Consider the following 26,403-nt stretch of genomic DNA (forward strand, 5'->3'; position numbering starts at 1 on the left):
TTTTCCTGGACTGATGGCCGAAGGGGGGAAAAAAACCACAACTCATTTCTGAAATTTTCTCTTTCGATTTTCTATTCTAATAATGTGTTTTTGTTTGGTTGCAGAATGTTTAGCCTCCAAAAACTATACCAAAGTGAAGATGAAAGGTCTGAATTAAATTGATAATAGCTAGTTTGTTCTGATAGACTTAATTTAAACAAAACTTGCAAAATGTAGTAAAATGACTTTATTTCACAGTTTATATTTAGTTCTTTATAAAAAGAGACTTTTAATAATATACCAGCAAGTTTACAAAAGGCTGAATTATTTTAGGTGGCTAAAGTAAAAGATTAAAATTCCTATGCCAAGAGAGACACAAAAAGGCCCAATAGAATTATAGTAAGGTGATCCTTTCTAACCTGAGAAAAAAGTTCCGTGACAATAAGATAAATGTGTGTGTGTGTGTGTGTGTGTGTGTGTGTGTATTTTAGTAAAAGAAATGTAACTCAGATTTTTAGGTGTCTACATTTTAATTTAAAATAGCATAGTTTTTATATATACTACTATAAATAAAATAGATAACTAATAATGACCTACTGTATAGCACAGGGAACTCTACTCAATACTCTGTAATGGCCTATATGGAAAAAGAATCTAAAAAAGAGTGGATATATGTATGTGTATAACAGATTCACTTTGCTGTACACCTGAAACTAACACAACATTGTAAATCAACTATACTCCAATAAAAATTTAAAAAAATAAAAAATAAAATAAAATAAAATAGTATAGTTTTTACATTAGAAATAATGGCTGATCTTTAATAAAAGCTCTTAATTTGAGCAAAAAATATTTAGTAGCAAAAGAATAATATCATTTGTCCTTAAGTAGTGTTCCTTTATTCAAATCATGAATTTACAGATCTAGAAAGGATTTTGAAGTCAACCAATTCTCTGCCCTTAGACATGAAAGCAGTTAAAGCACACTTAATTGGACAAATGTATATTTTTAAAAAGCAAACTTGAAGGTGGAGATGCCTCCATCACCCAGTTCAGTATTTAGAAGACCTCACGGTGAGGACAGTTTCCTCATATTAAACTTTATTCTCTTGCTGCAATTTGAACTTATGGCTGCATTTTCTATCCTTGGTAACAAAGGAGATCAACTGGTCATTATTGTCAGTACAGCAGGCAGATTTTGTCTCTCAGATGACTGTTAACTGAATCACCTTTCAATCACTTTGGTAGAATACTAGTTTTTTGTTTGTTTGTTTGTTTGAGAACAGTTGTTCAAAGGCATTTTCCTTCTAATACTTTAATCAACTTTGTGGTTCTTTGTTAAACTGAATCCCTTTTAAATTACGTTCCTATAATTCTTAACAGCTTGATTTAAACTGAAAGCTTGATGCCACATTTGATACTCTTTCTAAAAATATTGAAAAAAAACTGACAGAGAACAATGAAATGCCCTGTGCTTTCTTTCCAACCCACGTTGGGCATTTTCTATAATTTTATTTCAAGAATTCAAAATTAATGGTGAATTATAAAGATAATTTAGACACACACACATTGTCTTAGGGGGCAAAATACATAGCTCAGTTTGGGTAAACTGTATTTTGGGCCTATCTGAATAATCACTCTGGTTTTTACTTATGGGTGAAATTTGGGGTAACACCAGAAGCTAGTTATTCCCTAAAACTTCTTAAAGTATATTTGTTCGTACATGTGGGTAATCACAGAGCCCTTCTTTCTTGCCAGCACCATCCGTTGCACTTTAAATAGTCCACTTGCATTCCAGAATTTGCACAGCTCAAAGCACTTGAGGGTTAAAAATAGCTTTGGAGAAATGCTTGAAGAGCAGATATCTGCCCAGAACTTATCTCAACTACTTGATCAACTGTCTGAAATGGAATTTCCATCCTCTCCTCTTAATCTTCTTATATGCAGAACACTAGATAGCATGGAGAGGATTAGCCATAAAACTTAATCTGTACCCTCGTTAGCACGTTAGCACGCATCGAATCAGAAAGCCTTTTTGATCCTTCCTGTCTTTCGATGAATTAAACTATCACTGATAGCTAATGAGTGTTTGCCTTTTCTTCAAAAACCTAAAACTTGATCGTACTTAAAATGTTAATTTCCATTTCAATAAAAATATCATCAGGTTAAACCCAACAAAAATGAGAAGAATCTGCTTTACAATTTCAGCAGAAATCAGGCTTGAGTAGGGAAAAGAAAGGGAAAGGGAGACGAGGGGACGTAGGAAAGCAAAGAACAAGGGACACACACGTGAAGATGAAAGAACTGAGGGAAAAGGAAAAGCAAGGCAAGGCAACGGCACTCCTGCTTCTTACCTTATCGCTGGGCTCTAGTTTCTTCCCTCTGAGGTACCATTCCACTGGGATATCCTCATAAGACAGCTCGCAGTGGAAGGTGGCTGTTTCTCCTGCAGTCACTGTGACATCCTTTAGAGGCCTCAGAAGACCAATGACTCGTGCTTTGCGAGAGGAAGGAAAAAGCCGTGGGTGACTCATTTTGTAATTCCAAAAGGATAAATACAGATTTAGTTATTAATCTCCATGGTTGCTCTCTTCAAGAAGGAAAGAGCCACAGGACTGCCCACTGTTCTCACTCCCATGTGGACGTGGCCCCTTGGTGCCCAGAAGGGGAGAGCTAGTGGCCTGAGAGTGGGTATCTGTAGGGGCCCTTTCGTTCTGATATGTAAGGTCAGCGGGAAATTAGTGCTGCATCTGTCTCTGTGCCGGGCGTCAAGTTCCTCTTGCTACGTAAGGTATGCAACTTCCAAAATAACCAAGCCTCTGATTGGGAGAGGACAAGGGCCGCTCAATCTCATAGCCTGTCCAATCCATAAACACTTTTGCACCTTCCAAAAATGTTAGCCTGAAATGAGTCTGAAATGCCCACACAGCAAAGTTTTTCTTTATGGTGCTATACTTGTACAGCCACTTGAAGGATTTCTTTAAGGGTCTTTAAGTGTTCTGAGTTAGATTCTTGTTCTATGAATATCTACTTTGAGTGAAAGGATTACGAAGTGGGAGATTCTGACTTAATTTTCTTTTGTTCAAATGGCAAGGTCAGTGAAATTTCCAAAACTTTAGAATCTGAACCACAGTTGTATGAGGATGACAAAAAGTAAATACAAGAAAGCCAGTTTCTATACTTTAAAAATGTTTTCTAATTAATTGAATAAATCCAATTAATTTCACTCACATCCATTTGCTGCAGAACTATACAATTTGTTTTCAGCAGAAACATATAATACTTACGTTTTACTCGGAGGTGGGCACTAGATTTAACATTGGCAGCTTGGAAATCTACCCCACCGGTCTGGTCCAGGCGGCAGTTGTGCAAAATAAGGAAGTGCATTTTGCCTTCTTCCTTGATCTCACACTCCTGTACCCAAAGAAAGAAAAGGTTTTGTAGGCAATCATCTTCTTTGGTATTTTTTTCTGAGGATATAATATCTTAATTAAAGGAATTTACAAATAACTGGTGAGGTGACTATATAATTTTGAGTTTTGTGAAAGAAAGCTAACAAATACTATTCATGAAGGCAATGTTTATTTTAGCTGCATCATTTTGAACCAACTAGCAGCATCACAGAATATCTACAGCCTCATACCACTATGCTGGGTCAAAAATAATGCAAGTGTACCTGTCCAAGCCCATTCATAGACCCTAATAGCTCTCTTTGGTTTGAGGTTAAAGAACCTGATATGTTTTAAATGCCTTGCGTGCAGTCTGACTTTTCTCCTGTCCTTTTCTATTTCATACAGCTCCTCTAGGTGTTGACAAGTTCAGAAATAGCCTTACAGGTGTTTGGAGTAGTGCCTCTCCCTTGAGTTTCCAGTTGGCGTGGATATCATCTTCCGAGATTTCGGTTTCAAAGCGGGCCGTCTCAGTCTCCATCACCTCCACGCTGTACAGGGGTCGCACCAGTTTAATTTCCCGATCTAGAAAAGGGCAGGGTCAGCATGTGTCATTGGCCTCTGGCAGAAATAACTCCAACAGCTTCAACAGTGAAACTCGTGGAAATTTCCTTACCCTCAATCTCAAGGTTTCCTGAGGTCTTATCTGTCCCACAGTCACAGGTGTACTGTCCAATATCTGATTTCAAGGCTTTCTTTAGGATTAGCATGCGCTTCTTGCCATCTGCCTTAATAACAGCATTTTTAGATGGCTTTATCTCCTGTCCATCTTTAAACCATTTCACCGGTGCATCTGCTTTGCTAATTTCACACTGTAGAATCACTTCATCTTTCTCTGTGCCAGTGTAATCTTGAAGCTTTCCTGTAAAGTATGGATCTCCCTCTGCAAGTAAAGTATAAGTGAAAAAATTTTATTAACCACTTAAAGAGATGACAGTCTCTTGGAAAGTTTAAGAGGCAGCTCACAGAGGTCTGGGTATGTTTAGAAATTGCACCATGCTTCCACAAACATTTAACATGTTTATGTTCAAAAGTTCTCTAAAAGTTAGAAACAGAATCAATGCCTGGGATTTATCAAAATCTAATCCATCTATATTATATTTTGAACTATTTTATTAACAGTAGTTTGAAAGATACAATGAAATTTAGCTTCAAACCTAATTATGTGTTCCTTCAGTATTCAGATGAATTTTTAATTTCTTAGCAAATCTCTTATGACTAGTTTACCTGTAAGCTTTCAGATTCACATTATTAGTTTTTCTTATATCAATCGTTTGCCTTTGATAGTTTCTATATATGTTAGACTTTATATATAATCTGCCTAATACTAAGGGCCCAGGAAAAACAATGAGCTTTATTAATGTAAGTTCTGTGATTCCTAGGGACTTGAAAAACATTTTTCTGAAATAATTTTGATAAAGTGAGGGGAGAAGAAGTATTTATATTCCTATTTTAAACATGACAGGGCTCAATAATTAATTGAGTTTTAATTCTGATTTGAACTGGCTATTTTGTGAGCCAGAGTCTAGCCCTTTAAAATCCTCATATTTTTAGGTAAAAACATTTGAGAAACAAGCCTAATAATATACCTGATAGTTTCTTAAGGACAGGTGTTGCTTTCATGCAATATAACCCTTGGAAGAATTTTATATAGTAGATACTCCACAAATTTCTGATGAATTGAATGCAATAAAATTAAATTGAAAAAAAAAAGCACCTACCTAGTACAGTGAGTTTGGCTTCTGAACTTAACCCCATAGCTTCTACTTTAATTTGAGAGGTGTCATCAATAGAGAGGTCTTTGAATGTGATGGAATGGGTTTTCCCTTCATCATGCTTTGAGACCAACTTGCTGGTATGCAGGCGCTGGTCGTTCTTGAACCAGTGAACACGAATGTTATCATGGGACAGCTCCACAGTAAACACAGCACTTTCTCTCTCTTTGGCTGTTACATCCTTGAGTGGGGTGAGGAATTTGAGTTGGATTCCTATCAAGAAAAAAAACAACAACAAAAAAACCCTTATTAATTCCAGTCCTTAAAGGAGGATATATAAAAGCAAAAAAAAAAAAAAAAAAGCAATTAAAGTTGGCCTATCTGATAAAACTGTTTACCTTCAATGATCAGTTTGCCACTTGTGTGCTTATCTTCAGCTTCAAATATGTATTTTGCTTCATCTTCAAAAGCAGCAGATTTGATCACCAGCGAATGCCTAGTGCCGTCCTTAAGAAGCTCAGTTTTGTCATCGCCTGTGATTATCTGGGTTCCTTTCAGCCAACGGTATGTTTTGGGCTCCCTGGATACTTCACACTCAAACTTAGCCTCATCTTTCTCAAAGACTTTAACATCACTGAGAGGCGTGATGAAGATAAGTGGCAATTCTGAAAAAAGAAGAGGGTGTGAATGAAGCCAGAATATGATTCCATTCGTCAATTCTGGGTCTCATGAGAAAGCCTGGCAAAGAAAATACAGAAGGGTGGCTGGCAGGTGGAGTGTACCTTTCACTTTCAGATTGGCTGCAGATTTAGCGTTGGCGGCTTGGAAGGAGATCTTGCCTGTCATATCCAGCAGGCAGTTATAAAGGACCAGAATATGCTTCTTCCCATCTTCAATGATTTCACAGTCCTGTTTGGAGTGAGGTTAGGAGGAAAGAGAAGGAGAACATCATTTTCATCACTGGTTATTCCTACAAATAATCAAGACATTTCATACCAGAAATGTATCATTTTTCACCAACAACCAAGCAAGCCCCCCGCCTGTGTGATCAGATCATTGTGACTTACAGGGGAAGCAGTTAAAGGCTCTCCTTTTAATTTCCACTGGCCATGGACATCTGGTTCAGAAAGTTCGATTTCAAAGCGAGCTGTTTCACCCACAAACACTTCTACTCCATGCAGAGGTTTTTCCACTTTTATTAGTTGGGCTGAAATTATACAGACTTTTGTTCGAATGACTGAACAAATAAACTGCAGCTTCAGATAGGGTACATTTAAAAATTTTACGCAACTCACCCTCAACAGTGACATTTGCTTTTGTCTTGTCTGTGCCACAGTCACACATGTATTCGCCTTTGTCTTTCAGTTCTGCCTTTTTGATTTTTAAGATGCGGCGCAGGCCATCTGCCTTGATAGAGTATTTGGGTGAAGGTACAATCTCTTCCCCGTCTTTAAACCATTTCACTGGCACATCTTTGCTCACTTCACACTTCAGAATAATCTCATCCTTCTCGACTCCAGTCTTCTCATGTAATTTCATAGTGAAGTAGGGATCGGCCTCTGTAAAAGACATTCAGCAGATAATCAGAAGAACGTGAAAATGAAAGGTAATTAAAGAGTTACAGGTTGCAAAATGTTTAACTATTACCCACTCCCACCATCGAAAAACTGGCTCTCTGGTTATAGTTGGTCACATATACCTAAGACCTTCAGATTTGCTGTGGAGCTCAGGTCCTGAACCTGAGCTTTGATCTGGGATATATCATCCAGTGTCACTTCTCTCATTTCCAGCTTGTGAAGCTTGCCCTCCGATGAGATGAGTACAGTTCTGCTTGTGTGGAGTTTGGCATCATTTTTGAACCAGACTACGTGCATTTTTTCATGAGAAAGTTCACAGACAAAAGTTGCTGTTTCACCTTCTTTCACTGTTTGATCTTCCAGAGGTGATATGAATTTCAATCTTATACCTGCAATGCAAGGTAATATGCTCAGAAATACAATTTAGTTCAGAAATATTCCACTCTAATCTGTCTGGTAGAAAGAATCTGTTTCACATGGCATTTACTGAGTCACCTTTTCAAATGGAGCTATCCTCCATTAAAAAAAAATTAAGGGGTTTTTTTTTTGATGGCAATGTGAAAATAAAGTCATGGGGCCAATGGTCACTTACAGCTGTTAGAACTTGGTGTTCTGTCTTTAAAGTCAGATATTCATGTGCCTAACTATGGGATGTTAGAGGCAGATCTCACCAGCTCTCACCTGTAACAAATAATTGTGCTGAGGTCTTCTTGCCCTCCATTTCAGCAGTATAGACCCCTTCGTCATCAAACTGAGAATTATTGATGACAAGAATGTGTTTCTTTCCATCAGTAATGATATTAAACTTGTCAGATGACTTGATTATATCAGGTCCTTTAGACCATATAACATTTGCCTCTCGAGTGAGGACACATTCAAATCGAGCCTGTCGCTTTACTGGGACCGTGACATCCTTCAGGGGCACGGCAAAGTCAAGTTCGATTTCTGAAAATCAAACATTAAGAATGAGGTTTTTCAGAATGCAGAGGACTATAACATGAAGTTGGGCACACTCCACGAGTTCTAAAGGCCAATACCTTTTACTGTCAGAATGGCAGTCGTGACTGCATTAAGTGCCTGGTAAAGAACTTCACCGGCCTGATCCAGTTTGACTTTGTGCAAAGTCAAGAAGCGTTTTCCACCATCTGCCTTGATTTCACACGTCTGAAAAATGGCAGTTTTAGTTAGCATTTGAATGAGATAGAATGTTTCAGATACAGATTTCTACAGTCATAAAAATAACTGTAATACTACTAATAAAAATAAGGAAAAGTGTTTTGTCATAAAATTTTTAAAAAATTGCCAAGCTGTCCACAAATAACGCATCAAATTTCTCCCCCTCTTTGAGACTTCAGAAGCTGGAAGTAACTCCATCATTACTGAACCAAATCTGAATGTCAAACCTGATTATAGAATGTAGTTATTTTATATGACTAACAACTTATTTTTTTTTTATTGATGTATAGTTGATTTACAATGTTGTGTTAGTTTCTGCTGTACAGCAAAGTGATTCAGTTATACATATGTATACATTTTTTAATGTTCTTTTCCATTCTGGTTTATCACAGGATATTGAATATAGTTCCCTGTGCTATACAGTAGGACCTTGTTGTTTAACCATTCTATATGTAATAGTTTGTATCTGCTAACGCCAAACTCCCAATCCATCCCTCCCCAATCTTGCCTCCCCCTTGGCAAGTCTGTTCTCTCTGTCTGCAAGTCTGTTTCTGTTTTGTAGATAGGTTCATTTGTGTATATGATTAACAACTTAAAATTAGAAATTACTCACAGGTGAGGGTCTTAGAAGTTCTCCCTTCAGTTTCCACTCTCCGGGAATGTCTGCTTCTGAGATTTCTGCATCAAAGCTTGCACTTTCTTTCTCATAAATGGTAACATCCTCTATTGGTTTAAGCAATTCAACTTCACGATCTGCATTGGTAAAGGATGAAATACCATAAGGCTTTCAACAACCTAAAGATGCTTTCATGTGTGTGTGTGTGTGTGTGTGTGTGTGTGTGTGTGTGTGTGTACATTGTTTTGCCTCAGGCACATGTACAAAACTTATCTTTGAGAATAAAAGGTAAGATTTTTATACCTCCAAGTGTCAGCTTTGCAGTGTATCTTTTCCCTTCAATTTCCATTGCATATTCATCAATATCTTCTGGCATAGCATTCTTAATTTTGAGGTGTATATGATTTCCATCTCTTACTATCTCAGTCTTATCAGTTGGTTCCAAGGGGATTTCATCATATCCTTTGAACCACTTAATGTTTGGAGTATCCTTTGTTATGACACAGGTGAAAACAGCTGTCCCCTTGGGTTTCACATGCTGATCTCGGATAGGTTTCACCAGCCAGTCTCTAATGACTTCTGTATGACAGTGAGGTCAGAAAGATAATTATGATCTGAACAAGTAATATAAATAACTTCCTTAGTAAATTTCAGAAATAGGAAAAAATTCTCAAAACTGGACATGATTAATCTGCTATGATTTGATATTCCCCCTCTTAGATAAGGTATAAGACTACTGATATCCTGATACTGGGAAATAAAATTCTCTCTTCTCTTTTCTTAACATAATAATAAGTAGAACTAAATTTCCCAGCAAAGTACTAACCTACTACTTTCACGCAGGATGAGCACTCCAGGTTGTTGGCGTTTTCCACAGTCACTGTGTATGTCCCTGCATCAGAGTCGTCTGCATCACTGATGGTCAGGGCCCGCATCAAGCCAATGACACTGGGCACAATTTTGCCGGGTTTCTCCACCACAATCTTGCCATCCTTCCTCCAGACCACATCACGTTCTTTATTTAACTCGCAGCTCAAGTACAATGGCTGTCCTTTGACCACTGTGACTTCCTCTTCAAGCGTTTTTACAAAACGCACAGGAAGTTCTGTGGAGAATTGTGGTATTAAGAATCTGCAGAGACTTTTCAATACGTACAATATTTCCAATGAAATAGAACTTGGAAATAAGAGGTTTTGTCTAAAATGACAATAAAAGTTGCTATTGAGGTTTACCGTGTTAAAGTTTAATACAGACCGTATTCATAAGACTGGAAATTACCTTCAACAATCAGTTTCGCAGTGGAGGTCTTTTCCTTATTTCCCAGACGTAAAACACAGGTGTATTCGCCAGCATCAGAAAGATGAACGTCAATGATATGAAGCTTTCTGTCTTTCCCATCAGCGATGAATCTGTGCTTTGGGCTCTCACGGATATTGCTACCATCTTTCATCCAGCTTGTTAATGCAGTGGAGGGGGAGACTAAACAGTCAAAGATTGCAGAAGAGCCAACTGACTCAGATTCAGTCAAGACAATGTCTTCGATTCCTTTCACAAACTTCAGTGGTACAGCCTTCAGCTGGTAGGTGAATGGAGCTTCGGCAGGCGGTTTCTCTCCACCACTTCCTGGTCTTAACTTTTTCCTTTCAGCTTCTATTGGTGAAGGAGTCTTTTTGGCTACACCTAATTCAAAATAAAATTAAAAGTTGAATTGGCATTTCCATAAGGTTCAGAAAGTGCATATCTGGCTGTCTGCTGGATGAAACCAGTGATAGAGCGACCAGAAGACAAGAAGAGAAAATTAAAGACTAGGCAACTGAAAGGTCAATTGAAGTTATCCTGCTTTCTTTCAGAAAGAAAATGGGGTGGCATAAGGAATCCATGAATAATAAATGCTCTTCATTTTCTCAAGTTTTAAAGCCAAATATATAATGTCCAGATTAGCGTCTAATTACTTTATCTGTCATGTATAAATATCATGTATATGAAGAATGAAACTAGGAGCTTATAGGGTTTATTATGCTAAAGTATATATTTGATATATGTATTACCCACTTGAATAATATTAGAGGCATATTAGTTGCAATATCAGAAGACATACTAGTTTTTGCAGAATCAATTAGAAGTCATAAAGATTGATATAAATTTTGAATTTTTTCCCCCTCATATAGAAAGTTTCCCTTGAATGTAAAGTTTCCCAGAGTGAAAGGTCACAATTCAGGTACAGGGAAATGAATCTTACCTGTGATGGGAATCTTTGGCTTGGCAGCCTCCTCTTTCGGTGCTTTGGCTTCTGAAATAAAAATAAAACTCAGCATTTAAACAATTTTCAGACTTATTTCATGCTTAGTAGTAAACCACATGGGATGAGTCATGCTCTTTATTATAAACATTAATGCATAAAGAAAAAATTAGATTTATATGACTTCCATGGAGAATATTTGGATATTTCCAAGAAGGCATATTCTGAGAATGATGTGACCAAGCTAAATTGCCAATCTTTTTAGGATTAAAAAATTAGTTTCAGCAAGTAATTCTCCCATTTCTGGAAGGCTTACTCTTTCCTTGTGAAAAAGAGTTTTATTCTTGCCTAGCTATGTAAAGTATTTTATATGTTTATGTATGTGCTGGTTATGTGAACCAAGGAAATACGTTTTTGTCAATAAGGAATCAATGTAGACAAAAGGGAAATGACCCAGAAGTTACTAAAGGGCTTTCTTTATTAAGTTGGGCCGATAAATCCAGAGAAGACTAAGGAAAAAGAAAGGGTCTATGTTCTACAAATGCACGGATTCCTTTGAAGATTTACCTTAATTAGACAATGAACTAAGGCAGAACCAAGACAGTTCCTATACTTAGAGTTTAATTCAGTTCACTCAGGGGCAGTATAAACTGTAGAATCAATTCCCTAGTGTCAGGCCCTGGGGATGTGAGAAAAGCTGTATTTTTACACATACTTAATTATCTCAATGGCAGTTATTGTCTTTCTCTGAACTAATAAAAGTTATCACATAGAAATCATAAAAGCTTAAAAGAATAACGCCCAAACCATAAATACAGTGACAAAATATGTTAATATAAATATTAAAATTAAACTCCAGCCGGAAGAACATAGTATATTGTCTCATGTTATTAAACACAATAAAAACCCAAATATTTCTATAGGGCTTACTAGGTACCAAGCACTGTGCTAAGTGTTTTGCATATATTTAATCCTCACAATAATCCTAGTAGGTAGTTATGGTTATTATTCTGATTTTACAGACTAGGAAATTAAAATTTAAAGAGATGAAGGAAGTAGCCAAAGATCAAATAGTCAGGACGTGTATTTATCAATGATCAATACATGTCAAATCATTTTTGGTTTTGAGATTATCACCTAAGTGATGAACTACTAATAGCTCATGTACAACTAATAAGTATTTTGTTTGTACCTGAGATAGCTGTACCACTGAGTTAGTACATTTAAGAAAATTATTATTGATCTAAATTCTTATATAGATTTAAAGGCTGAACTATGCAGTCCTTTTTTTTTTTTTTTTCTGTTCATTGTGGTAAAATATACCTAACATAAAATTTGCCATTTTAACCATAAAATTTACCATTTTAACCATTTTTAATGCAACTTAATTCAGTTGCATTAAGTACATTCACAATATTATGCAACTATCAACACTATCCATTTCCAGAACTTTTTCATTATCCCAAAATGCAATCTTTAAAAACTGAGAAATGATTCCTGCAGGGCACATGGAAAATTTGAATCTCCATGGGATTCCTATATGTATGTCCTTAGAGAGTATCTGTACATCTTAATTTTCATCAGCACTGAACATATTCATTACTTAATCTCAAAAGCATATAAAGAAATGGTGTTTTGCAGGAATGTACATTCCAATTGAAACAAAATAGGCAGCCATGGGTGAGAGAGTAAGTTGCTATAGAGCAGCAGATGAAGAAAATTTAATTGAGAATTTATATAAGCTCCCACAATTGAAATGATGCCTATGTTTCAACAAAAAGAGAGCTTGATTTTTAAGGAAGTTTTTATTAAGCCATCAAAACAAACAAGCAAAAAGAGAACCACAGAATAAGTACCTGCTTTCTCTCCAACGACTGGCACCGTCACTGGGGCAGCGATAGGGGCTGGTGCGGGCTCCAAAGGAGGTGGTTTGATTATTTTCACTTCTGTAGAAAGATGTCCATTGCATTAATGTATCCTTTGTCACTTCCTAAAATATCATTTGGTGGCCTATTTGCCTTCTCTGATGTAACTTTAAAATCTCCTAATAACTGGTTTTTCAGAGAACAATATATTCTAACTATAATAAAATCTATATACAATATAATAATATATTTGACTATATGTAACATATTATATTAAATAAAATATAGCAATATAATCTAATAATACATTGGGACATTAGAAATCATTTGATGCATGCGGACTTTACTCCCTTTTTCTTATTAGCTACACATTAATTGTGTGAAACATGAAGGAATATGCTGTCAACATTGAGGATAAGCTTGCTTACCTGGTTCAGGCTTTGGTTTTGGTTCAAGTACAGGGAGAGGTACTGCTGGCTTAACTTCAGGCACTAAAACAATTCACAGTAATAAGCAGATTATCACAGTATTTTTGAAGTTTTTCACAAAGTCAAGCCAAAATTGGGCATGTTTAACATATCTTGGAAGGTATTAGAATTTGTACACATATAGTCACCAAATCAAATACTCACTCCAAGTTTATTTTGCATTTTAAACAAAATACTTAGAAAATATAGTAAGGCAGTTTTACTGGTTCTAATGTTTTTCATCTCATTGCCCATAAATACAATTGTTTCAGTTTTTAAAACTTAGTAATTTATTTAACAAATGGGTGGACATGAGGCAACTGCACATGAGAGTGAAATGGTAAAGAAAATTAAGCTGGATGAGATGAGCAGATCAAGGCCATCTGTTCAAATCTTAATGCCAGTGTAATGATATTTTAATTGACACATATTTGTATTTTTAGAGACAACTAAGAAAATGCCAGGAAGTTTGTACCTTTTGCTGGTTCAGGAACTTTCCCTTCCCTTTTGGTAACAGTAGCTGGAGGTGCTTCAACCTCTTCAACAGCTTTTGGAGGTGGTTCTGGCACTTTAAGATAATAAGATGATTTTCTAGCGTTATTTTAGGATTTTAATCCTTCGAAATCAACTGATCTGAAATAATCAGATCAAACTTTTTTCAAAAGCTCTATTGATGGCTTAAAAAAAACCCTTATATTCTATCAGTTAATTTCTATTTTCTCTTCTTGACTCTGCTTCAATTTATTTTTCTTTCTTTTATTTCACCTATACTTGCCTCCCAACTCCATTATCTCTCCCTTTCTAAATTACTTCGAAATAGTTCCAAATATACTCTTTGTGACTAGGCGAATGATAAAAATCAGCCCACTTAAAAGCCCCCAAATTTTATGAAACATTTCTGACACCCTCCCATGAAGTTATTTTACAGCCAACTTGAACTTGATTATTTCACAACTGTTTCTACTGGAAAACTTAAGTGGCAAAATAATAATAATAATAATAATAATAATAATAATAATAATAATAATAATAATAATGAAGTGCAGGGAAATGCATGAATGTATTTGAGAACTCCTATAAAAATATTTAAACAGAAAGCAGACAATGGAAAACATAGACTATGTGACAGATGAAATATGAAGCTACATTTATATTTAACTCCATTTATGTTTACAAGATAAACCTTTTGTTAAATGTCAATTTTGTTAAAAGATAATTTCACAAATTGTTACTGAGATTCCTACCTGCAGGTTTTTTAATTTTTTCTACTTCTTTAGGTTCTTCTTTAGGTTCTTCTTCTTCAGGTCTCTTTCTTAGAACTTAAAAGACAAAAAGATTTATATGTAAACCAAGACAAACAAATGAAGATGTTGAATAAATTTGACAAATGCAAATAATGTACAAAGCAAGGGAAGTGAAAAGCATGCAACCTAGTGCACTGGGGAACTTGGTATTTACACTAAAAATGCTTAAAAAAAAAAATCAAAGGTGGTTACGTTAATTAAAACAACACTCAGAGTCACTTTATATCTATGTAGATAGTCTGTTCAGAGTTAAATCCCTGGTAGAAAAGACCCAAACACAAAATGAATAATTTGAATAGCAACAAATTCTAATCACAATCCAATGTCATAATTTAATGAGAAAAGAAGCATTTAAATAAGTATAAAGTTTACTGAAGTGGAGATGGCCAAAGAAATGTAGCCTAGAAATAAGTAATTCTATGTGAAGAAAATGTTAGAATTTGATTCTTCATTCAAATATCTTGTTTCTAATTCTTTAATATTTTATTAGTTGAAAAAAGTTCAGTTTTTAGAAAATGTTATTTATTAGTTGTGGTAATCCTGTGTTACACTTTTAAAAACTGAATGCTGAGTTTAGGCTTAAATAGTTTGGTGTAATTTAGAGTATTTAAGAGGTTTAGTGTATTTTACTACATAACTTGATTATGAAAATGGCAGCTACAGTCATTAGTTTAGAATATTATCAATTTAGTCATGTCTATTAATGTTGTAAATTTCAAGATACTCTGCTCACAAAATTTGTCTTCTTTTAAAAAGATGGAAATGATCACATTTAATTTTCAATACAACAACAAATGAATTTTGATAAATTGGGAATCTAATTAAAAGAAAACCAAAGGACAGAAACATTTTGTAAGCTTTCAAGTCCTTTTTGTGTGTGTATTTGAAGCTGATATAACAGTTGAAAAATACTATACCGCTTTTGAGAACAGCTTCTTCCTTTGGTTGAGGTTTAGGTTCAGGAAGTGATTTGTGAACTTTCTTTTCACCTCCAAGCACTTAAAAGAATATGATTTTAAATTTTGAAGTGAATTCATATAAAAAGTAAATTTCAACAAGAAAAATGTCTCTTTCAAAACTAGTAACTACTGTATAAGTAATAATTTTTGTTACACATAAATATCACAGAATTTGAAAGCAAAGAATACACTTCAAGTTGTTTCCTCTGCAAACATCTATATAACCTTGTGATGAAATTCAGTTGCATTAACTACAGGCAAATATATTCATTCATCTTAAAAGTGTCTATATAGACTTTATGAATCTTTCATCAAATACAAGGTTCTTGACAGCATCTTTGCCCCAATCTGCAATTGTAGATTGCCCAAATCTACTTTGATATCTCCCCGACCATTAACTATAGTAGGTGTTAGTGACATTATTCAATCTTCTCCACTGATGAGAGAAGAAACCCAAAAGATCTGGAGTTTGATAAGTTTCTTGAGAAGCATCCTTTCTTAAGGTCCCCTTTTTGAACTAATACTAACCTAAAATTATAGAACTATAGAATTTGAAAGCTGGTGTTAGAGCTTATTTTTAATGAATAAGAAAATGTTCTTGAATTTAAACTAAAATGGACCCAAGGAATTCCAAATTAATCCCATCTTTAGTGAATATCAAGCATGGCAGATGATACTATATACAGCAGCCTCCTATTACTACTATAGCCCTAATGGTTTTGAATGGGAAAAAAAAAAAAAAAGAGAAACACTTACTGATTACTGAACCATTTTACCTCTCTACTAATGTCAATTAAAATCTAATTTAAAGCATTATTTATCTGTATCATGTAACATTATATTTGTTCACACACTTACAATCTGAATTCTTAGCTATTTCTAAATTTCCCATTTGGTGCTTTAAAAAAGACATTTGCAATTCATTAAAAAGTTTTTGTTTTATGTGAAAACACAGCCATGCCTAAGTCTCTTACTTCAAATTTAAACATGCAGAAGGCAAATATGTAAATATTTCACTTTAAATAATGACGTTTTTATGTCAAGTACTGATATTTTAAGTAAAATTTCACAGTTAAACATTAAATTTTTTTATCCATGATAAATTGTGCTGGCCTTCGATACTATTTTCAAGTTACCAATATTCGTAATGTAAACCATTTTCATTGATCAAACTGGAGATGCCCATGCATTTAATTAACATAAGTTGGAATGGCATAATATCCTTTTCTTATTTAATGGATATAGTGAAAATGTATCTTTGTATTTGTTTTTCCATATTATTATTTTATTTTTAAGATCTTACTGACATATGAGACTCAGGTGTAGAACACACCATTGTAGTTATTACTTTTAAAGTCATTATATGTCATTACATGTCATTTTAATATTTGTGCGGCTTTGTAATAATCCTTTACTGGTTAACATCCATAGTAATATTATTTTGTAATCTCCATTTTATAAATCAGGAAATATACATTCAGATGGGTGATTTTTCCAAAATTCCAGAGTGAAACAACAACAGATTCAACTTATGAGTCTGGATGTGTTAATTACTTAAACAGAACACTGTTACCCACCATACTTACTGGAAAAATTCACAATTTTATTTTTAATAGATGTTTTATGATTCATTTATTTTTCTTTAGGGTCTAAGTTTAGATAGGGAAAAATATTGTTTAAAGAGAAATAAATTTTGAAAAAATGACCTGCAGTGGCAATGAAATTTCCCTACAACATGAGATCTGTACACCTGAAAGAATGTCTTGGAGTCCATGAGAAAAAAGAGATAGGAAAGCCACAAGGAAATCCCTATGAATCACCTTAATAGTATAGAAGGAGAACAGGACTTATTTTTAGTGCTTATAACACTGGCTAAAATATTGTTGTTCAGGTGAAATTGCAAAGCATTTTAATCTAAGATGTGCCCTGATATTGATGTCAGCTAACCAGTAAAATTTAATATTTTTGAGTTTAGGAAAATGCAAGAAGACATACGTAGATGAGACAAAGGAAAAAACATCTATTCAGGAATGTATGAAATTGATGGGAGACAAAGAAAGCAATACTCATGAACCAGGACCATAAAAGCTACAAAAAAGAAGAAATCAATGAGACTACTCTGATTATTTTAAAAAAGGAAAGAAGAAGAACATTTTAGAAAACAGGAAGAGCAAGGAGTCAAATGAAGGGATACTGCATATGAGCGTTTTCTAGACTGTGAAATACCTTTCAGAGGTGTAAGGGCCACTGTTTCCAGAACCTCAGGTTTTTCAGGAACTTTCTTCTTTGAAACAGCTTTAAAGAAGAAGATCTTACTTTCATTATTTGTTTATTTAGTCTTATCTGAAGCAAATTATTAAATACCTGCTCTAAGAATCAAAACCAGGCTTTGCTTATAACCCAAAAGCATTAATAACAGCCAAGAACAGCCACTGAAGAACATATAAGAAGCATTCAAACCTGAAAACAGATTGCAGTTTTACTCCAAACTTGAGTAGTAAGTTAAAGTCTGGCTGAGAAGGAAGATAATTTTTGTTCTTTGCAGGAGGAAGAAATCTTCCTTTGCATATAAATTTTACATGAAGGGAAATGTATTTAAGTGTGTGTCCTCATGGAATATATTAATCAACAGATGTGTAGCCTTTTAAGAAGTGATCACTTTTTCTATGTCTGATTAAAAATGCCAGAAGCTTCCCCTACAGGCCAAGAGGGTTGTAGAGAGGCAAGAAAGAAGTCTTACCATGGAAAATTCTGGCTTTGTGTACATGTGTAGGTGAGTATGGGAAAATTGCTCACCTAAGATTATATCTAGATTATTTTAGATTGGGAAATCTCATGAAATCTCATGACACCACAAATAAGACAACATTTTGTTAAAATAAAAAGAATAATATGATTTTGCTAGTTTATTTCAGCTTTTAAAGATGCTATTTAAAAAATTAAGTAATGTTAAAAAAAAAATTAAGTAATGTTGAATCAATTCAAAGAAAAACCTAAATGCAAGGAGAATGAAAGGAAGTTTAACAATGGGAAGAGATGCTGGATATCAAATGTATCCATAACCGCTCTTTCTGGCTATGGTGAGGACAACCACAGAACACAACTGGGTTTTTATTAAGTTGCAAAAAAAAAAAAGTGGGGAAGCAGTGCCAGAGCGTTCATATACCTTCCTTTCATGGTTTATGAACACATCAGCTATTGGATGCCATAAATATATTATCTATAGTATATTTTAAAGCATATGTCATTCTTTAAGAACAAAGTTTTGGCTTTTGTATAAATTTGCTACTGCAATATTAAAAATATCTTGCAGAGTTTTCTTCTACATTCCACATGCACAAGATCCCAAAGATATGCATAGCAACCACGCTTTGAAATCAGAAAATCCTTTCACCCCACTCTGCATGAGAAAGTTAGTTGGACAGTCCCTGCATTGAGATGGCCAGGATGAAGCTAACAATGGTGCACTTTCTGACCCTGGGGGCAGCAGCCACGGCCCAACAAGGCACCCAGGGCAGCATAAAACACAGGTCTCTATGGAATTCCCGCAACTTGATCATGTCCGAAAGTACATATTTTAAAAATACATTTCTTGCAAGTACAACTTCAGATGTCTGAATAGAAGTTTGGAGCAGGTTAATAAAACTTGGGAAGTGGCATTTTATACCTTTAAGCTGGAGCATTTTCTCCTTCAGGTCTTCCTTAGGTGGAGCTGGAGGAGGAGCTGGGGGCCTTGGTTTGAGTTTTGGCTTCTCAATAACCTTCTTTTCAGGTTCAGGTTCTTAAAAGAGTATTTCAGGAGTATTAGTATATGAATATGTTAATTGGTATGTGGATATACAGTATATTCAGTAGAAATTTTAGTATATTTATGAAGTAAAAAGTTTGCTTTTTTGGATACATATTATTGGTATCCAACATAAAACGTAAAAGTGTCCAGCATAAAATATAAGAATATCAACACTGTACATAGATAATGAGAAATACAGCACAGGCGCTAATAAAAACAACAAAGGAAGCATCCATATAAGCCACATTGATGTGAAATAAATAGTACAAATGACATGAATACATAAGACTGAGATGCACATTTAAAACAGAATATCTTACATACAGGTGCAAAGAGACGTACTGTACATGTAGAACAACGCAAAACACATATGTATCAGATGAAGAATATGGTGATGAAGACTTAAGTCCAATTAACTGAATACCTTGTATTGGTATTTCTTCTGGCTGTGGTTCAGGTTCAGGTTCTTCAGGCTTAACATACTTTTCAATTTCACGATCTTTAAAGAATGTTGACAAAGGATAAGAGACTGTAATATAAAGTTCTTCACAAAGACTCATAGAAATTTCACATAGATGCAAAGATGACAGTCACAAAAACAAAAACATAAAAATTCACTTACATAGAAAAAAGAGGTAAGATTTCTATTTTCTTATACTCAAGCTTTCTACTGACTATCTGATGTATGTTGATGGCAAATGAGATGACTTTTAATATCTGACATTGGGTTATCATTAGAGGATCCAATACAATTATTCCAGTGTTGTCGCAGTAAACTGTATCTTTTGGAATTTATAATTACCATCAAGAATAATCAAAGATTCTACTTCAAAAGAAGTATAATGATTTGAAAAACAAAGCAGTCAAACATGTGCTAGAATGCTTTTATATAAAATTTCAAGAAGGAATGTTACCCTATAAATACTTTTGTATTTCTAACAGGAGTTTTCAAGAGATTAAAAATATTTATATTTATATAAAAAATATATATATGTATAAATACCTTCAACAGGGGGAGTCACTTTTCTACCAATGGTTATGGATGCTCTTTCTTCATATGTTATTTCCTCAGGAGACTTTGCAACTTAAAAAACACAGTGTTTTATATTTTAGACTGAATTCAGAATAGAATACTGCAACTGCTAAGTTTCAACATATCAACTTAGTTACACATTATAACATATTCTTCAGAAGACTTCAAAAATACCAATAATTTCACTACATAAGACAGACAACAGATAAATACAAATGATCCATCTACAACCAAAGCAAGATAATGAAGACAACTGTCATCTTTCCAAGATTTATAGAGCAGTCATGTACCTTGGACAGGTGGAGCTTCTGGTTCTTCAGGGGTAGGAACTGACACTTTCTCTTCTGTGATGACTTCCTTGGGAACTTCAGGCACTTTAAAGATATTGATTTTGTTTACTATTAAGAATTTAGAAGGTGTACAAGATACTGCAAAGAGCAGGCAAAGAATACATGGGAAAGTACTTCATCTTATAAGACTCTCTGGGGAAAACGGCTTTGGAGGCAAGGCACCCTCTTTTATAAATGAGTCTTTGCAGCCTTCTTCATTTATTTCTCTTCCTCTGCGTACCCTTAAGTGTAGATGTTCTCCACTGGTCTACTTTGATGCTTTTAAAAATTGGCTCTACATTCTTTGAGCAATCACTCCTGCACTCTCAACTCTTATTTCCATGGTGATAACTTCTAGATCTACATCTCCAGCCCTGATCTCCTTCTTAAGTTCCAGATGCACGTTCCCAACTTCCATACTTGAAAAGTGAAAAATATATTTACTACCTTCTTTCTAATATTAATTTAGTTTGGGGACCCAATGAACCATCCTCATGGCTTAGCTTCAACCCTTACAGTCATCTTGGGCTCCTCTATTTCCCTAATTGCTTTGAGAAGAGACACCAACTCAATCTCCACCTCTCTTAAATCCAACCTCCTTTTCCATTTCTGTCACCACTGATCTTGTCCAATTTTTGAAGACCTTAAGTAACTGCAATGGCTCTTTTCTATTATCATCCTTTTCTAAGAGTTTGAACTGCTGCCAGTTATCTGAAGCCCAACTCCTATTAATTTATACACCACTGAAGCTTCCTATTGCCCACAGACTAAAGTACATGCCTTATACTGGCATTCAAAGAACTCTAAAATATGACTGTCATCTTTATATCCAGCCTCATCTCTCAGGATAGGCTGGATTTCTCCTACTTGTCTGTCTCATTTTCTGTCTTCATTATTTCCCCCTTTTTTCTGTAAAATTTGTTCTTGCATATACTTATACTTCAGTATTTTTTGCTCTAAGAACTACGATTAAGATGTGCAGACAGCATTCAGAGAAATACATATTTTTTTCTTCATAGTAGGTACCTTTTTCTTGCCAGACTTCTGGTTTTTTGGTAACAGGCACAGGTTCCTTCTTTACTGGAACAAGTTTCTTGGGCAGCTCAGACACTTTGAAGATATTAGTTTTATTTTTAAAAGAGTATTTAAAGACATTGAAAAAAATGTTAAGAATAAAGAAACTATAATTAACAGAGCAGCATTAAAATTAATGAAAGCAAAATGAGGACATTTTTGTCCCTAACAATGAAGACAACTTATTGGATTCCACTTTAAGATATCAGAGTACTTTAAAAAAATTATGATGTCAATGATTATGTGAATACCTTTAATTTCTGGTGTTTCTGGCTTCTTAACAGTTGGGACTTTCTTCACTGGGACAACTTTCTTTGCCATCTCAGGTACTTTAAAGATATTAGTAGCGTTTAATAATATAAAATTGCAAGATGCAATATGTACACATAAATTTGACAAGTCTGTTCAGCACTGTAACATACAGATGACAGTTCAACACATAATACAGCCCAATACAAAATAAGGAAAGAATGTCAAGTTTTAGGCAGCACACAAAAATGAAGTGAATATTTATTTTACTGTAAGTACCTTCAGGTGGTGGAGGTTCTGCTTTTTTGATGACAGGAACTTTCTTCTCTGGAACAATCTTCTTGGGCTCTTCAGGCACTTGAAAGATAGGAATTTCTTTTAGAGTCAGATGATTACAATGAATAGTTTAATGCTATGAATAAGTAAAAAAGATCACACATTTCTTTGCTATGCACATTTTTAAACTCTGTAGGACAAAAGTTTTATGTGTGTAATTGACTTTTGTTCTTGCCAATGATGTCAAATGTTAAGGAAGGAGATAGAAGACAGATTTTACCTTAAATAAGATACATAATAGACATAAAAATCAAATGATGTATTTTCCCATTCAGTGAATCCTGTCTTGTACCTGCTGGAGGTGGGGCTTCTGGTTCCTCCTCTTCTGCAACAGGAACTGGCTCTTCCTCTTCAGGAGCAATTTCCACAGGTTCTTCATATCCTTTAAAGATATAGTTAATTTTAGTTGAATGTGTGGAACAATATTCTAAAATGCATAAAATGCAACACACAATAAATAGTCATCTTGATTTCTTCCCTTGTTTCTATTAATGTTGTTTCTTGTTTTTGTTAAGATGAAATCCATCTTTTTTGACTGATTTCTGTTTCTATTGATTTGAATGCTTGAAAAGCCCTTTTGGTGTTTAATGTTATTTATAGTCATTAGTTTTCCTGTCCTACTTTGTGTGCGTTGGAGAAGCTCTGTTGAAACAGCTTATGATGGCCAGTGTAGATACTGCTGACTGATGACCCCAAATAGATTTGAGATTGGAGCTAATTAGAATAGTGAAGGGCTTCCCTGGTGGCACAGTGGTTGAGAATCTGCCTGCGAATGCAGGGGACACAGGTTCGAGCCCTGGTCTGGGAAGATCCCACATGCCGCGGAGCAACTAAGCCCGTGTGCCACAACTACTGAGCCTGCGCGTCTGGAGCCTGTGCTCCGCAACAAGAGAGGCCACGATAGTGAGAGGCCTGTGCACCGCGATGAAGAGTGGCCCCCGCTCGCCACAACTAGAGAAAGCCCTCGCACAGAAACGAAGACCCAACACAGCCGAAAAAAAAATAAAAATGAATAAAAATAAATAAAAATAAAGGAATTCCTAAAAAAAAAAAAAAAATAGAATAGTGAAGTAAGACAAATAATTAAAGGACAGAAAATGACCAAGAGATACTGAATTAGAAAAGAGGAACAAGGCTTAAATTAAAAACAGTCATAAGTGGTAAGCTCATAAATGGCATTACCTGTACCTTCTGGAGGAGGGGACTCTACTTTCTCAGGAACAGGGACGACTGGTTTCTCTTCTAAGACAGGTTTCTTTGGTACCTCTGGCACTTAAAAGATATGAGTTAGTTTTACTTCTGGGTAGTTGAGAAGTACATGAAATTTATACCACATCTAGTTCACATCTAGTTCAAATAACCCAGGGAGAGATCCAAGAACAAAATTCACGATTAGGCCAGTGATCTGTTCTTGGATCCACATAGTGGGAAGACAATGTAGCCTATTAAGATTAACAAAACCATGTTAGTAAACTCTTCTAATATTTATAACAGATGTACCAGTTTTTTTTTAGTGATGCTATTTAAAAACATTTAAAACCCTAAACATCCGGTATAGTAGGTTTGTAGTTGTTAATATAAGATGTTTGACAAACAAAAGGGTTTCCTATAGTAAGTGACTTTTGAGACCAAGAGTGAGTGATTTTCTACAGAATCTCATTAGTAACATGCACCTTTAGCTGGTGGGACTTTGGGCTTTTTGGGAACAGCTACTTTCTTTTCTGGAAGGACTTCTTTGGGAACTTCAGGCACTTAAAAGATATTAGTATTTTAACATTATGAAGAATCACTTGTAAACGCCATCACATTTACACAGAGCAAAACACTTTTCAAGAGATAAAGGCTGTATCCACCTCCATTAAACAGTGGACAGTTACGAGTACCTTTAGCAGGTGGGACTTCTGGTTTTTTGGGAACCACTGGAGGCACTTTCTTTTCAGGAACAACTTCTTTGGGCACCTCGGGCACTTTAAAAGATATTAGTCGTTTTTAGCTCATAGTTTCAATGACATATGGAAATCATTAAGCTGAGCAGCAGAACATAGCTTTTTAACGACAGACATTTTTCTGTAGGAAGCAGTGGCAGTGGGAAATACCTTTCACTGGTGGTGGTTCCGGTTTCTTGGCAATGACGGCAGGTGGTTTCTTTTCTGGGACAGGTTTCTTAGGTGGCACGGTCACTAAAGATATTAGAATTTATGTTTTAGAATCAGTGAAGAAGAGTGAGAAACAAGAGAAAAGCCCATAATGCCCAGAATCTTTGCGACAAGAAGAGCTAAGGTTGGCAAAGGCAACCTAGCAGCTGGCCAGTACCTTCTGGAGAAGGAGCAGGCTCCGGCTCTCCCACGACTTCAGCTGGAGGCTCTTCTGGGGCACTTTCCTCAGGCTCCTCATGCACTTTAAAGACACAAGCTCATTTTAACGCTAGAATTGACTAAAGTATATGAAATATTTTGCAAAAAGATTTTTACAGCACTAAGAAGAGAGTTTTTCTTTTTAAAAATACTGGTTTGGAGAGTTTCATGATTACCTGCTGGGGGAGGACTTTCCGGTTTGGGAGGAATAGCTTCAGGCACCTTCTTTACTGGGACAGCTGCCTTTGGCACCTTGGGTACTTTAAAGAGATTAGTATTTTCATGATTAGACAGAGTAAAGACAAACACACAGTGTCAAACATAGCAACGTGGAGGTGGCTACCTTTGGCTGGTGGGACTTCTGGCTTTTTAGAAGGCATCACAGGAACTTTCTTCTCAGGGACAACTTCCTTGGGAGCCTCAGGCACTTAAAAGATATTAATAAAATTACATTTAGAAGTTATGAGACCACTGGATCAAAATGTTTTTGAGAACAGAAGAGTTTTATCTTCTTAAATCTAAGGTGAGTGACAGCTACCTGTAACAGGTGGGACTTCTGGCTTTTTAGGAGGCATCACAGGCACCTTCTTTTCAGGGACAACTTCCTGGGGAGCCTCAGGCACTTAAAAGATATTAGTAAAATTACATTTAGAAGTTATGAGATCACTGGAACAAATTATTTTCAAGAGCAGAAGAGCTATGCCTTTTTAGGCCTAAGGTTTGTGACAAATACCTGTAACAGGTGGGACTTCTGGCTTTTTAGGAGGTGCCACTGGTGCTTTCTTTTCAGGGACAACTTCTTTGGGAACCTCAGGCACTTAAAAGATATTAGTAAATTATACTTAGGAGTTATGAGATCACTGGAACAAATATTTTCCAGAGAAGAAGAGTTATGTCTTTTTAAGCCTAAGATCAGTGACAAATACCTTTAGCAGGTGCGACTTCTGGCTTTTTAGGAGGCATCACAGGCACCTTCTTTTCAGGGACGACTTCCTTGGGAGCTTTGGGCACTTAAGAGATATTAGTAAAATTACATTTAGTAGTTATGAGATCACTGGAACAAATATTTTCAAGAGCAGAAGAACTATGCCTTTCTAAGTCTAAGGTTCATGACAAATACCTGTAACAGGTGGGACTTCTGGCTTTTTAGGAGGCATCACAGGAACTTTCTTCTCAGGGACAACTTCCTTGGGAGCCTCAGGCACTTAAAAGATATTAATAAAATTACATTTGAAGTTACGAGACCACTAGATCAAAATGTTTTCGAGAGCAGAAGAGTTTTATCTTCTTAAATCTAAGGTGAGTGACAGCTACCTGTAACAGGTGGGACTTCTGGCTTTTTAGGAGGCATCACAGGTACTTTCTTCTCAGGGACAACTTCCTTGGGAGCCTCAGGCACTTAAAAGATATTAATAAAATTACATTTGAAGTTATGAGACCACTAGATCAAAATGTTTTCAAGAGCAGAAGAGTTTTATCTTCTTAAATCCAAGGTGAGTGACAGCTACCTGTAACAGGTGGGACTTCTGGCTTTTTAGGAGGCATCACAGGAACTTTCTTCTCAGGGACAACTTCCTTGGGAGCCTCAGGCACTTAAAAGATATTAATAAAATTACATTTGAAGTTATGAGACCACTAGATCAAAATGTTTTCGAGAGCAGAAGAGTTTTATCTTCTTAAATCCAAGGTGAGTGACAGCTACCTGTAACAGGTGGGACTTCTGGCTTTTTAGGAGGCATCACAGGCACCTTCTTTTCAGGGACAACTTCCTTGGGAGCCTCGGGCACTTAAAAGATATTAGTAAAATTACATTTGAAGTTATGAGACCACTAGAGCAAAATGTTTTCGAGAGCTGAAGAGTTTTATCTTCTTAAATCCAAGGTGAGTGACAGC

At 35.5% G+C, this 26,403-nt stretch overlaps 1 protein-coding gene across 1 annotated transcript in view; it reads right to left on the bottom strand.

Annotated features, from left to right (window-relative positions):
- Window positions 1-26,403, bottom strand: part of TTN (titin) — a 285,964-nt gene that overhangs the window by 101,324 nt on the left and 158,237 nt on the right. The window contains exons 163-202 of the mRNA XM_082466160.1: window positions 26,213-26,296; window positions 26,019-26,102; window positions 25,825-25,908; window positions 25,631-25,714; window positions 25,437-25,520; window positions 25,244-25,327; window positions 25,049-25,132; window positions 24,854-24,937; window positions 24,687-24,770; window positions 24,470-24,553; window positions 24,253-24,336; window positions 24,040-24,123; window positions 23,830-23,907; window positions 23,339-23,428; window positions 22,449-22,538; window positions 22,100-22,177; window positions 19,013-19,126; window positions 17,572-17,640; window positions 15,304-15,384; window positions 14,327-14,401; window positions 13,558-13,650; window positions 13,044-13,106; window positions 12,607-12,696; window positions 10,751-10,801; window positions 9,790-10,191; window positions 9,338-9,616; window positions 8,815-9,090; window positions 8,509-8,648; window positions 7,757-7,883; window positions 7,401-7,664; window positions 6,842-7,108; window positions 6,438-6,701; window positions 6,210-6,349; window positions 5,925-6,051; window positions 5,541-5,807; window positions 5,149-5,415; window positions 4,044-4,310; window positions 3,813-3,952; window positions 3,266-3,392; window positions 2,333-2,475 (exon numbers count right to left, since the gene is read on the bottom strand). Coding sequence (XP_082322286.1) covers window positions 2,333-2,475; window positions 3,266-3,392; window positions 3,813-3,952; window positions 4,044-4,310; window positions 5,149-5,415; window positions 5,541-5,807; window positions 5,925-6,051; window positions 6,210-6,349; window positions 6,438-6,701; window positions 6,842-7,108; window positions 7,401-7,664; window positions 7,757-7,883; window positions 8,509-8,648; window positions 8,815-9,090; window positions 9,338-9,616; window positions 9,790-10,191; window positions 10,751-10,801; window positions 12,607-12,696; window positions 13,044-13,106; window positions 13,558-13,650; window positions 14,327-14,401; window positions 15,304-15,384; window positions 17,572-17,640; window positions 19,013-19,126; window positions 22,100-22,177; window positions 22,449-22,538; window positions 23,339-23,428; window positions 23,830-23,907; window positions 24,040-24,123; window positions 24,253-24,336; window positions 24,470-24,553; window positions 24,687-24,770; window positions 24,854-24,937; window positions 25,049-25,132; window positions 25,244-25,327; window positions 25,437-25,520; window positions 25,631-25,714; window positions 25,825-25,908; window positions 26,019-26,102; window positions 26,213-26,296 — 5,477 coding nt within the window. The remainder of the gene's footprint in view (window positions 1-2,332; window positions 2,476-3,265; window positions 3,393-3,812; window positions 3,953-4,043; window positions 4,311-5,148; window positions 5,416-5,540; window positions 5,808-5,924; window positions 6,052-6,209; window positions 6,350-6,437; window positions 6,702-6,841; window positions 7,109-7,400; window positions 7,665-7,756; window positions 7,884-8,508; window positions 8,649-8,814; window positions 9,091-9,337; window positions 9,617-9,789; window positions 10,192-10,750; window positions 10,802-12,606; window positions 12,697-13,043; window positions 13,107-13,557; window positions 13,651-14,326; window positions 14,402-15,303; window positions 15,385-17,571; window positions 17,641-19,012; window positions 19,127-22,099; window positions 22,178-22,448; window positions 22,539-23,338; window positions 23,429-23,829; window positions 23,908-24,039; window positions 24,124-24,252; window positions 24,337-24,469; window positions 24,554-24,686; window positions 24,771-24,853; window positions 24,938-25,048; window positions 25,133-25,243; window positions 25,328-25,436; window positions 25,521-25,630; window positions 25,715-25,824; window positions 25,909-26,018; window positions 26,103-26,212; window positions 26,297-26,403) is intronic.

This window comes from Balaenoptera physalus (genome assembly GCF_965194825.1).
Source record: "Balaenoptera physalus genome assembly, chromosome: 6".
Lineage (NCBI taxonomy): Eukaryota > Metazoa > Chordata > Mammalia > Artiodactyla > Balaenopteridae > Balaenoptera > Balaenoptera physalus.